The sequence below is a fragment of the Sinocyclocheilus grahami genome, unplaced genomic scaffold (assembly GCF_001515645.1).
Source record: "Sinocyclocheilus grahami isolate Dianchi unplaced genomic scaffold, SAMN03320097.WGS_v1.1 scaffold126.1, whole genome shotgun sequence".
Lineage (NCBI taxonomy): Eukaryota > Metazoa > Chordata > Actinopteri > Cypriniformes > Cyprinidae > Sinocyclocheilus > Sinocyclocheilus grahami.
This window is the reverse complement of record NW_015505305.1, coordinates 1,638,897-1,652,914: the sequence shown is the minus strand read 5'-3', so window position 1 is coordinate 1,652,914 and position 14,018 is coordinate 1,638,897. Positions and strand designations below refer to the sequence as shown.

The following is a 14,018-nucleotide window of genomic DNA, read 5'->3' as shown; positions in this document are numbered from 1 at the left end:
GCGTGATTTAACATATTTAACATGAATGAAAAATCCCGCTAAAACCAGCTTATTTAGTAAAAAAAACTGCTAAAATCAGCTGATTCAGTAAAAAAAAGCTTAAAACCAGCGGATTTAACAAAAAGCCAGCTAAAAAACAGCTAAAACCAAGTAAAACTAGCAGATTTAGTAAAAAACAAAAAAACCGCTAAAACCAACTGATTTAACAAAAAGCTAGCTAAAAAACAGCTAAAACCAGATGATTCAGCAAAAAAAAAAAAAACAGCGTGACACAAATGAACATATTTCTGACTTAATTGGCAGATACTTTGCAATTGTGGTCTTCAAGTTCCTTATTCTCATGATTGAAGAGGTCGGAGGAGACAATGCATTTCTCAGACATTCAGAGAATAAGTCATTTAAGATCAGCACAGGACCTTGCTGCTGCTGCTGCCCGTGTCTGCCAAACGTCCCCATCACACCGTAAGCAAACCTTAAAGTGTGCTTGTCACGCCATCAGACCCAATCACTGCCACAATGCGCGCCAGTTGGTGGTGGTTGCTATGAAACTCAAATAATCAAAATAGCCCACCCTCTAGTATCTATGACTGGAGACTAGGGCCCACTTGAGGGCCTCAGCAAACATCCAAGGTGGCCTCAAGAAGACTTCAAATTATTTAACTTCAGAAAAAACAAGTATTATTAAAAGCTAAAATAACAAAAAATCAAGGTCTTATTTTAATTCACCTCACCACTGAAGAAAAATAAAACATTGTTAATTAATTTTAAGTGTTATTTCTAGACCTGGAAAAGTAAAGTCAATTAATAAAATCTTAAAACTCTAAAAAGTATACATTTAGTAAATTTTTCTGCCAAGTTCCATAATATTTTATTAGGTAGAAAGTAATTTTAGCTAATGATTTTAAAAATGTTTTATGTTTTAGAAAAAAATATTGATGTGGACAATAGACCTTAGTCAGGGTAGTGCCATATTTAAAAAAAATTTTTTAATAGGAATGAGAGATAAAATATTGTGCATTCTGTGGATTGTACTGTTGTTTAACAACACACCAATTGTTCAGCTGATGAAAATTCTTTGAGGAGAAAAACTTTCAATAGACAAAAATCCTCACATCCTCATTTTCCATGTTAAATTCGAACGGTTAGACGTACAAATAATATTTCAAAGCAGCTTCACCGTTATAAACAGGAAAACAACTATTAAAGTTCTTTAGTTATGAAACAGATACAATTTCAGTTGTAAAGCAGCTCTAAAAAGGCAATAGTGTATCCATTCAACTCACTTTAGTTCAAAAATAATGTAAAGTTCATATAATTATGAAACAAGCTTAATTCAGCCATAAGCAGCTCTACAGAAAGCAATGATTGTCATTATTCAGCTCAAGTCAGTTAAATGTTGATTCAATTCAGTTCAATAACAGTGTCAGTGTTGCAGAGTTCATCAATTATGACAGTTAACCGTCATTATCCAGTTCAATTTAGTTCACATTTTGTTCACATCTAATAGTGTCAGTGCAGACCATGTCTTTTAAGCCCCGACTGAGTAAGACAAAGGTGACAGAACATCCTAAACATTAGCCTGTATAGAAATAAATGAATCATTCATATTAACTAAATTGCAGCTGCATGTTAAACATTCTAAAACTGACTTCGGCGTTTGCCATTAATTGCCCATATCTTCGACTGGATGTCGACAGGATGAGTGCACCTCTGGCCTTTCAATTCTTCTGCAAACATGAGGTCTTTATCATGCTTAGTGCGCAACCTAAAATGGGCACCTTGGGGCGAAGAAAGGAGCAGTCTTTTGCAGCTCCTGGAATCATTGGCTTTATATCAGTGTTATGTAAGACTTCCATTATCAAACTCAAACAGTTGAATGTGATACCAGTGGGTGGGCTCATGTGACTTGGAATGTCAAATCTGAAAAACAAAACAAAATGTCTTTAATTTTCTTCAAATATTGTGCTTTGCTTTTTCAGACGATCTCTGTTCATTTTGAAACTGGGATCCTACCAGTTTGCGCTGTTGAAATTGGTCTTAACCATCCTTTCTATAGTCCTCTGGTCGAATGGCAACTTCAATTTAGCTGATGTAAGTATAGACACTGCAGTTATTTTAATACATCATTTTATTTTTAAATTTGAGAAAGACTTGCAAAGTGTCTCTTTCTCTGGTCTGTAGGTTTCAGCCACTGGAGCAGCCATATGGATAAACTCCTTTATAGGCGTTCTCACCATTATCGCCCTTTGGCCTGTTGCAATCATGTTCATGCATGTGCGAGAGGCATTACGTACCCTTAAAATGGTCCCTAAATATGCCATGTATCAGGTTTGTACTTATTCCTTGCAATTTTTTAGAACATCCTTGGTGTTTAGTATTGCTGGAATGAATGTTTCCAGTGATTCAACAATTATATCTGCCCGTAGTTGGTGCTGATTCTCAGCCAGCTGCAAACTGCTGTCATCAACATACTGGCAATGAACGGGACTATTGCCTGCACACCGCCCTACACGTCCCAGGCCCGTGGATACTGTGAGTACCATCATGTGGCAGAATGTAACATAACAATCCTGTTAAATTATCATAGAGCACAGGACTTAAAAGGATAGTTCATTCTAGACATTAAAATTCTGTCATTATTTACTCACCCTCATGTTATTCCAAACCTGTATGAGTTTATTTTTCTTCTGTGAAATACAAAAGAGAAGTTTAGCAGAACGAGTTGCTTTCGTCCAAATGAAAGTGGATGAGCAGCTGTCAAGCTCCAAAAAGCAGCATAAAAGTATCATAAAAGTGTACCTTTTGTGTTCCACTAAAGTGAAGAAAGACAGTCATACAGGTTTTGAAAGACATGATGCAACATAATTTCATTTTATTGGGCAAAAGTTCCCTTTAACTCTTGCTTAATTTGTCTACACCCACTTAAATATTCTGTCAGGCATTAATGATTCCTAAAAACACCCTCAATTTCTTTTTGCAGTGATGAGTCAGCAGCTGTTGATTGTGGAGATGTTCATCATCACGCTAGTGACCCGTGTTTTATATAGACGTCAGTATGACCCCATACCAGATCTGGATGATGTTGAGGAGACAAAGACCGTCCTCACCTCAACAAAAGTTGTATATATTGCCTGAGAAGAACAGACTGTTGCATGTGATTGAGATTTCGCTATTTTCTTTTAGGCCGGTTTGTTAAAAAAAAAGTAATTTGTGAACAATGATGGTCATTGCAATGTTGCATTTTCTATATGTATGTACATTTACATTTAGTCATTTAGCAGATGCTTTTATCCAAAGCGACTATGAGGAAGTGAGGACAAATGATGATGTAAAAATGTACATGCTAGTATCTAATATTTTGCCAGTTATTGGGCTGCAGAATTTGACTGTAGAGTCAACCATGGCTTTGAGGGCCCTGATATTGATGTTTACACTTTTTATTGGGTCCGTTAATCTGGGGAGTCAGGACTACAAAGCATTACTAGATCTTGTGAGTCATGGTGCACATTGCTGATGAAGTGAGATAAAGTCATTTTCTATGGCTTGATGGTCGGCTGCATGAAAGATTTTTGGAACTGTATAAAGGTCAGGATTCATTTATGTTGCTAAATTGTATGTTGATATATTACCCTTTGTACTGTAAAATGTCACTTCCTACTGTTGAATACAGATTTTTCCTGTAATGTCATTTGTTTGATGTTGTTACTGTTAAAACTAAAACTATTAGAACAGGTCATTGAAATAAAGATGAAGTAAAGTCAAATATAAATATTGGATGCAAAAAAAATGAAAGATAAAAAATAGAAGTACTAAAATTGATAAAAGTAAACCAATAAAGTTTATTAAAAAGTGATTAAAAAAATAACGCTAGGTCTCAATAATAAAAATGAAAGCACATCAAATTGAACTAAACAAAATAACTAAACTGAAAATGAAACTGAAAATATAATAATAAAAGCTAACTCAAATTTTAATTGCAGCTATAATAATATATAAAGGATACTAAAATAACAGTTATCTGCACACAACTGAGAACCAATAATACACTTTTTTTCATGCTCAACTTTTCAGTAGTTCAGACTGGGAGACCTGCTAAACCATTCTAAATCAGCTAAGACCACCAGACCACCTTAGGCTGGTTTAATTATTATTCTTTTATTTTATTGTTTTGCTTTTGTTTTTTACAGCAAGATAATGTTTCTGTTTCCATAAATGGAAGTTTTTACGGACAAACAACCGTGTAATGTGGGTCTGAGAATTAAATCAAAATTGCTGGTTTTACAGGATGATATACACAAAATGTCATTAAAAACAAAAACAAACAACCAAACAAATTCATCACCGTTGTTCTGCAACCTAACATTCCACATTGTTCAGGTGAAGGAATGGACCAATTATAAAGCACTGTCTTTTTTTCCGTGTTCTTCTCAGCCAATCACAGCACTCGCTGTTTAAATCATGGTCGGTTGTGTGTTCGCTCTTGTGTACGTGCTGTGTAGTGGCCGTGCGGGAAAACACGGTACATACGTATAACGCAGTGTTCTGTTATATAAATAATATGAAACGGAGGTGAATTTTCGGATACGGATGTTGCGGTCAGCTCTACTCTTTGGACGATCCCTGCCATGATCCCAATATAAAGATATATTTTTCCCAAACAGCCTGGCATCAGTCGGTTCACATTTTCCTCCACAATGAGACTGTACGCATTTCTTCTGAAGGACCATTTACCAAAAATTGAATATTATTCAAGGTTTTCACCGTCGCCCCTGTCAATAAAACAGTTTCTGGAATTCGGTAAGTGCGAGCGCATCCATCACGTGAAAACTGACAGTCACTGACAGCGGCAGGTTACTTTTGATATAGCATGATTGCTTCATAAAATAAGTATGTTTTATAACCCATCATCGTTTTTAGTGTATGCTTGGTGTTCAAATCCGTTGACTGTAAATGCGACAAATCTGGTAAACAAGAACTTTGTGCATTTGGGAAAGAAAACATTCACAGGACGTCTCTATTTTGTATTATTGAGGAAGTTGGTTCTGTTTTTATGACAGTAGGAGATATGACACTTAATAATTTCCACATTCCAAAACTCAGAGACGGTTTAAACAGAAGAGTCACACATTCGAATCATTGATGCCATATATGACTAAAAATATATGTATGTCCTTCAGGTATTTATCGTCTTTTATCTTGTTAATTGTTTGCATATATTATTTGAGTTATCCATTTGCGGCCGTTTGCATATGAACCATCTCATATTAATAATATAACTGTCCTTTAATCAAACTGGATTCCCTCTAAGTCCCTTTAAAAAGAGGGAGAGGCTCTTTATAATATAATGTGAAGTGTGTGATATGATCGCTATGTAGACTACACCTAGGTTTTTAATTGGATAGTCATTAAATCATATATCATCCTAAACCGTATGACTGGAAAAATAAAAGGTTTGTGAATTTTCATTTTTGGGTGAACAGTCCACCGAACAATAGGAGTAATGGCACAAAAGGGACTGTCATAATGACACTTATCAGAATACACAATAGTTTCAAAGCAGTTTTACATAAAGTCATGATGTTAATATTTATACTATCTTATTATCTTCAAGGCTTATAGTTTAGCCTGATTAATGAGTTGTGCAGTTCTTTGCATGTGTCTCGGGCTTCAGGTATGGACAATAAAGCATTTTTTGGCACTTTCCCATCTGTAAACACTGACAGCCCCTCCTGTTTTCTCAGTTGTTTATGTTTCTGGTTGCTGGATTTTTAGGTAGGGATAATGCATGTGAGAAGACGTCTTACATGTTTCTGCGGAAGGAGCTGCCAGTGCGTCTGGCTAACACTATGAGAGAGGTCAATCTGCTGCCTGACAGGCTCCTCAGTCAACCTTCAGTCAAACTGGTGCAGAAATGGTAAGTATAACTGAGTTTGAAATGGAGGATGTCAGATACACATGCTTCGTGAAGCCTGAGCCCTGCCAAATCTCTCCACAGGTACATGCAAAGTTTTTTCGAACTTCTAGAGTTTGAGAACAGGAAGCCAGAAGACCCACATGCCCTGAATGAGTGAGTAGGACTCTTTTTATTATGTTTTTCTTTGTGATTTTTGTGAGCCAGATAAACTCTCTTGTTCTGCAGGCAGTTGCACGGCATGCTATTATATTTTCACGCAAAGTGAATTCAGGCCAGAGTTGAGAACAGCGGAATCAGATAGTGACTGAAAGCTGCCCAGACAGTGGAAAATAACAAATATGCATGCTGGGTCAGCGAAAACAAAGGAAGAATCCTACTCGCATGACATTTGTACATACAATGGCGTTTATTATTTATACAAAATACTATAAATTACTTGAATGACAAAAAAATGGAGCAAGAGTTGGGTGTACTTACAGTTTGCTCTAAGCTAAACAATATAATGACTAGGTCAGTGTTAGATATGTTTATTAGCCAGTATTTGGATATTTTATTGTTCATTCTATTTTTACATTTAGATTAACTTTGTCATCATCTAATGCTCACTCATAATTTAATAACACTGTTAAAGGGGTCATATGATGTTGCTAAAAAAAACATTATTTTGTGTATTTGGTGTAATGGTTGGGTATCGTTTGGGGGTTTTTTTATACCGGTGCCAAATCGATACTTTTAAAATGGTTCTGGTGCCTAAACGGTGCCTGAACCGATACTTATTAAAGAATAGAGAATGCTAGTGTTAGAGGCTCTTTTTTCTTTATAAATAAAACAAGTAGTTAGAATAGAAATAGAATAGAGAGTGCAAATGTTAGAGGATCAAGTTTTTTAATAAAAAAAAAAACAAGCAGATAAAATTAGAAGTAGCAGTAGAATAGAGAGTGCTAGAGTTAGAAGGTCAAATGAATATGAAAGCGATGTGTTTTCAGATGCGTTTCTTGAAAATATTAAAGGGGTGCTATTATGCTTTTTCACTTTTTCAACTTTAGTTAGTCTGTAATGTTGCTGTTTGAGCATTAAAAAGATCTGCAAAGTTACAAAGCTCAAAGTCCAATTCAAAAGGAGATATTTTATTTAACAGAAATCACTTTTCAAAAACTACAACGAACGACTCGTTTGGACTACAACGCATATTTTCCGGGATTTGTGATATCACAAATATCGACGAATGGGACGAGACCTGGTTGAGCTGCACTAGAGAAGGCAACGAGTGGTATCACTATGTCGGAGACACGCTAGCTTTCCCAAGGCAGACGCGCTTATAGTGGTTACAATCATCCGGGTTTAAATCGCGCTCAAATTGATTTGATTTTGACGCAATATTTACACTGAAGCTCGCGGGCGGCTATGGTGAGGGGCATGACATTTCCCGACCAGGCGCCGAGTGCTGCCAATCACATTCGAGCCGTTCATGCCAGACTAAGGAGAGAGGTGTTGTAATAATGTAAAATATTTGAAAAAATAATGTGTTTTTCGAACAACCTAGTATGAGAGCCTGTTCTAGTACACCCCCAAAACAAAATCAAGACTTTGTAATAGGACTTTATAATAGGACCCCTTTAAGGACTCCACCAGGAGGGAACAGTTAATGTAGAAGTCCATGAAAGTTTTATCATAGGTAGAATGCAAAATGTTTCAATACAAGCATTTCAGTCAAATGTAATTTATGCAATATTTCAAACCTTTAACCCACTTGGGAAAATCAACCCATGGCAACAATTTAAAAGTAGCCCAATTATGTGGGAAAAACCCCTGCATCCAACAAGAGCTACCGGAGTCAGCTTTGACTGATCACAGATCGAGAATAAGGAGAGATGACTGACAAGACCATGCTGGAGTATTTGCTGCTCAACAGATTCTGAGCTCATTGACAAATATCTGATCTTGTAAGTTGTTCTCTCTTTACACAGAGTGCGTGTGATCGTGAAATTCGAAAGTGAAAGTAAACAGTGCAAACGCTCATTCAAAAATATTTAAATACTCCGCATCCTGAGAGCTGCTCCCTGATGCGCCAAAATTAAACACAATATTAGAATGTTTAAAAGAGTGGACATGAAAATCGTGGGAGCGAAACACATGTTGCGGGAGCAGGCGGCAATGGTCAGAGATTCAGCGGGAGCAGGATTAAGAAAATCCGAATCCCGGACATTTTGGGCAATTAATAAATCCCGGCTGGACGCATTTTTGTAGGTCCAAAAAGAGGACATGTCCGGGGAAAAGAGGACGTATGGTCACCCTAATTTATAATCTATTGCTAATCGATGTATTCTTTTTAAAGTAGCATATGGAACTTATTTTCTGAGATCACAAAAGGAAGCATTTGACTGGTGTTGTGGAGTAAAAAGGTTATAATGATGGAGAAGGAAAGAGGATTGGACAAGAGGAATGGGAGAGAAAAGGAGGACGAAGGTGAACAAAGTAAAATAAATTATGAGAAGTGGCTAACAGTACTGGTGGAGATAGAGGGAGAGGACAGAATCACCATGATGGAAGTGTTGAAGAAAGTAAGAGAGGAGTGTGGAGTGAAATGAGGCACCGAAATCTGCGTTCTGATTTGGTTCTAGTACATACCGGTTACAATGGTACCGGTGCCATATTGGTACCGGGTTTCAGTACCCAACCCTAATCATCAGGGGCAAATTCTTTAAATATAAAAAAACGTACTTACAGTCTGTGAGTCAGAACAGCCGGCATTGTAGTCTACTCTACCAGGATCAGGAAACGGTCCTCCATAAAATGTGCTGCACACATCTGAATATTTGGGTTGAACTGTTCTGGAACAATGTTGTAAATACAACTTAACCACTGATTTCTAGTCGTGTCTCTTTTGGAAGACCAAACAAAGTAGTTTCGCTTTCACAACGAAACACAGCGTCACACACGGCGGGCTAGAGTGAGCAGAGGCCGGCTTGAGTGAGCGCGCTTAAGAAAGGCGCGGCCGGCAGGCTTGCAGCAACCACATGTGACGACCCCGGGCTGGACTCCACTTCGTCCACGGTGAAAGCCGATCCGGCGATCCACAGCGCAAAGTTGATGTATTTCCTCAGCGACCAGCACAGATCAGCTCCTGGTTTGACGAAGCGGATATCGTCCTCTTTTGGAAGACCAAACAAAGTAGTTTCGCTTTCACAACAAAACACACAGTGCCTTCACGACATGGCGGCGGCAACAACAATACTACAGCGAGAATAAAAGTTACGCCTTCTTTCTTTGTGTGACCATTTGGCGGCGTTATGCAAATCTTCCCACATTGTGACGTAGATATGTGGGGGTGTGTTAGAACGAGCCGTTTTAGGAGGGCGTGGACAAGTCTTAACTTTTATAAAGAATATCTCTTTGGATTTGAGACTTAAGTCTTTGCAACTTTACAGATTTTCTTTATGCACCAAGAGCTTGTAACTCCAAAGAGAAAGGAAAAATTGAAATCGCATCATATGACCCCTTTAAATGTAATCTTTAACAAATCTCAATAAATATCCATTTTTCATATAGGCTACTGTAAATTCTAATGTTGTGATTCTAAATTCACTTTTAGCATTAAAAAATGTAATAATATAGAAGTTTATTATTGACCATAATATGAAGATAATTATCAGCTTATCAATCTCAGATAGAATTTCAATATTGTAATATTTATTTAAAAACCTGTTGTTTATATTTATCTCCTTAAGATCTACAAAATTTGTTTAATAAAATTTTTTTTTATTTTTTTTTTTATCTTTCAACGTTTTTCTAGCTTTCTGGAGACTCTTATTGAGATCAGGAATAGACACAATGATGTGGTCCCAACTATGGCCCAGGGTGTGATCGAATATAAAGAGAAGTTTGGTTTTGATCCGTTCGTCAGCTCCAACATCCAGTACTTTTTGGACCGCTTCTACACCAACCGAATCTCCTTTCGCATGCTCATCAACCAGCACAGTACGCCACGCTAAAAAAACACCACTTACTTGTTCATAGCTTTTCATTGAGTTTTAAACTAATTGCCTTTCCTCTTTATTACAGCTCTCCTTTTTGGCAATGACATCAACCCAGCCCATCCAAAACACATTGGCAGTATTGATCCCAACTGCAGTGTTGCTGAGGTGGTGACTGGTAAGTTCAGAGTTTTTATTTTTTGTTCTGTCACATACACTACCATAGAAAAGTTTGGGGTCTGTAATATTTTTATTTTTTATTTATTTATTTAAGAAAAGAACAGGAAAGACCGTTATAATGTTTAAAAAGATTTATATTTTAAATAAATGCTCCTGTTTTGAACTTGTATATTTATCAAAGAATATAGAAAACTGTATCATAAAAATATGAAGCAACAATGTTTCTTGAGCAGTAAATCAACATATTAGAATGATTTCTGAAGGATCACGTGACACTGAAGACTGGAGTAATGATGCTGAAAATTCAGTTTTGCCATCACAGGAATAAATTACATTTTTAAATATATTCATATAGAAACCAGTTATTTTAAATTGTAATAAAATTTCATAATATTACTGTTTTTATTGTATTTTGATTAAATAAATGCAGCCTTTGTGAGCATAAGAGACCTCTTAATAAAAGTCCTACAACCCCAAACTTTTGAATGGCAGTGTAGGAAAACCATCCTTATCTTGTGTGGATTTTATGCTCCACTGATTCAGCTTGATGTTGTTTTCAGATGCATACGAGACCGCCAAGATGGTGTGTGAGCAATATTATTCAGCTGCCCCTGAACTCAAGATAGAGGAATTCAATGGTACTTATGTCCTTATTCTCTCACAAAACTCAGTATATAATGTTTGTTTCAGAGTTAATTTATGTCTAATTCATGTAAAATTTCTCGAGCTCCAAAATAGTATAAATATTATTTTTTTTTATGTAGCAAAGGCTTCACAAAAACCCATCCAGGCTGTGTACGTTCCCTCACACCTGTTCCACATGCTGTTTGAACTTTTTAAGGTATGTTTATAAAACTTGCAGATACATATTGAATTTGATATATCAAAGTACCGGCATGTGTTATGCAATTCAATATTTAGCAGCCCTTATCTTTTGTGTTTTTCCCAAGGCCCTGACGTACTGCTGTAACGGCTTGTGTTTGTGTTTTCAGAACGCAATGCGGGCCACTAATGAGCTCCACGAGTGTAGTAAGGAGGGCCTTCCTCTTATAAAAGCAAAAGTGACCCTGGGGAAGGAAGATCTCTCTGTGAAGGTCAGTTTATTTGAAAATCGGTTTTCTTTGCAAACATGTACACATGGCATGCCTTGATCCCAATCTTCCTGTGTTTTTCATCATAGATCAGTGACAGGGGAGGGGGTGTGGCTTTACAGAAGATTGACAGGCTGTTCAACTACACCTACTCGACTGCACCAACACCCAGTCTGGACTCGAAACGAGTGCCACTGGTAAAGAAGTGTGGCTACAATATTCTTAAACTTAATCCTGTCATCACTTAGTCACCCTCATGCGGCTACAAACTGCCAGTATGTATTTAAAATCACTTTCCAGTCTTCTGAAGCCAAACAGACCCAAATTTAAGTTATTTGCTATTATACTAAAATATTTTAGTAAAACTCAAAATTTCATGAAATTTGTCAAGAATGTTAGTTATTTTTGTTCCCAAAATAAAAAATATGAAATCGTATATTGCATAAAGAAAATGAAGCTTTGTAGTGCAATTAGTATTATTTTGAAGAGGCATTAATTTAGTAATGTAATGTTTCTATAAAGTAATTTATTGCATTATTGCATTATACATAATGCATATATGTGGCAATTATATAATGTGACACTTCATTATTGACATCAAACCTGGCATTTTTCATCAATTAATCGATGAAATTTCGGTCTGTTCCTTATCCAAAGCCATCGTATTATTTCAAAACCAGTGTTGCTATTGATAACTAAAACTAAAAATGCTATTACAATCATCTCATTCATTAAAATAAAAATAAAATATATAAATATTAGATGAAAAGCTTAAGCTTAAAATGAAGAAAGTTAGCCGTGGCAACTAAATGAAATAAAATAAGTTGAAGTAATAAAAATGTCTAAACCTAAAACTGAAATAAATATAAATTAAAGTTAAAAAAAGCACATAACAAAATTACTAAAACTTAAATTTAATTCAATTACTATAATAGTATGTAAATAATTCTAAAATAACACTGTTCAGCACAGCACTGTAAAGTCATATGTACCCATTTATGGTCCTTTTTAAAAAAAAATGTTTTATATATTTTTTGAACTTCTCTTTTTGTATTCATTGAAAGAATTAAAATGGAATGACATTAAAGTGAGTAAAGGAAAGAACCAACCAACTTTAACCTTGCACAACAGCTCTAAATCTAGCATCGTTTTCTGTAACTTGATCTCCATGTGCCTATAGGCTGGATTTGGACATGGTTTGCCGATCTCCAGACTGTACGCCCGCTACTTTCAAGGGGACCTGAAACTGTACTCGATGGAAGGTGTAGGGACCGATGCCGTCATCTACTTGAAGGTAAAAACAGCTCTCAATTTGCACTTTACATAATTATTCCACTAGGTTTTGAATGACATCCACCCTGTCATCTTCTCTGACCAGGCTCTCTCCAGCGAATCATTTGAGCGTCTGCCCGTCTTTAACAAATCTGCTTGGCGACACTATCAAGAAGGCCCAGGAGCAGATGACTGGAGCAACCCGAGCAAAGAGCCCAGAGATGCTTCAAAATACAAGGCCAAGAGATAATCGCACTCGCCCCATCCATGTTCCACTGCACCCGTTACAGACATACCGTCTTTAGTCTAGCTTCAGTTGCCATGGCAACATCACAGCGATGCTGAGTGTTCTATACTTGTTAGCATTTCCAGAACAGAAGAGCTGATGATGTAAGTGTCATTAAGTCCCTGCTCTTTCCTCCTTTGTGCAGCTACGGATGTAAGATACAGAACCTCCTTTTAGTGTCTTCCAGGGCAGTTAGAGGAAAAAGTGAACGTTTGTGGCCGGGGTGTCCGATACTTTGGTTCTTTTTTAATTGTGCCACACAGTAGCCTCCCTGTTTCATTTTCTAAAACAGCCAGAGAAGGATGCCTGGAGTTTGAGATGGTCAAAACAAAGAGCACTTCTTTTACTGCCATTTACAAATTCACAGGCACTAGAGAGAGGGTTTGTCCCCAGTTTCTGTGGCTACAACTCCTGTTTTCTTGGCAGTGGACTAATGGAGAAATTATTTGAAAATGCTCTGAAGAAATGAAGATAATTTGGTTAAACTCAAAACTTCATGAAAACTGTCAAGTACATGTCATTTTTCACCCTAAAATCTAAAGAAAAATATGAAATTATATTTTGCATAAAGAAAATGAAACTTTTTAGTACAATTAGTCATTTTTGCATTGACATTAATAATATATATTTTTTAAAGTAATTTAAGTTATTATATTGCATTTTATATATATATATATATATATATATATATATAATTTCAGTAAAATGTATTTTGAATTATAAAGCCATTTTAATTATTATATTTCATTATTAAAATTATTACATATATACACAATATTTTTGTTATATATATATATATATATATATAATTTCAGTAAAATGTATTTTGAATTATAAAGCCATTTTAATTATTATATTTCATTATTAAAATTATTACATATATACACAATATTTTTGTTATATATATATATATATATGTGTGTATTAGTATTTATATTTTTATAATATATTTATAATTTAAGGTATTTAAATTTTTTTTTAAATGTGTTTCAACTTAACATTAATATTTGTGAGTTCTGATTTTAATTGGGAAAAAAAATTCTGTCCAGACAAGATGATTTTCATTACTGTATGACAGTAATGAGAATTTAAGGGGGGGAATGTGCTTAATTCTCATGAAAATGTCATAATGCAAACTAGTTTAGTGGTCCTAAAAACAGTTTTCTTAATGCAAAATCGTTCTTATTTTTCTTTCAATGTTTTGGGTGAAATGTGAGTGGATGTTTGCTTGTTAGATGTACCCAAATGTTTTTTTTTTGGGGAGCAGAGGAGTATGCTGATAAAGTGACATTTCCAAGCCT

General features: G+C 35.8%; 2 protein-coding genes across 2 annotated transcripts; both read left to right on the top strand.

Moving 5' to 3' along the window:
• The first annotated feature begins 309 nt into the window (after positions 1-309).
• LOC107590343 (organic solute transporter subunit alpha-like) lies at positions 310-3,193 on the top strand. The gene is made up of 5 exons (XM_016279048.1): positions 310-462; positions 1,980-2,091; positions 2,182-2,328; positions 2,427-2,532; positions 2,981-3,193. The coding sequence occupies exons 1-5, from the start codon at positions 341-343 to the stop codon at positions 3,133-3,135; spliced, it is 642 nt and encodes a 213-aa protein (XP_016134534.1). The 5' UTR covers positions 310-340; the 3' UTR covers positions 3,136-3,193.
• A 1,285-nt stretch (positions 3,194-4,478) lies between these two features.
• LOC107590342 (pyruvate dehydrogenase (acetyl-transferring) kinase isozyme 3, mitochondrial-like) lies at positions 4,479-13,239 on the top strand. Its single transcript, XM_016279047.1, has 11 exons — positions 4,479-4,797; positions 5,773-5,914; positions 5,996-6,067; positions 9,708-9,892; positions 9,977-10,066; positions 10,629-10,706; positions 10,833-10,909; positions 11,061-11,162; positions 11,249-11,356; positions 12,340-12,453; positions 12,538-13,239. Exons 1-11 carry the CDS (start codon positions 4,695-4,697, stop codon positions 12,679-12,681), a joined length of 1,215 nt encoding a protein of 404 aa, XP_016134533.1. The 5' UTR covers positions 4,479-4,694; the 3' UTR covers positions 12,682-13,239.
• Positions 13,240-14,018: the final 779 nt, after the last annotated feature.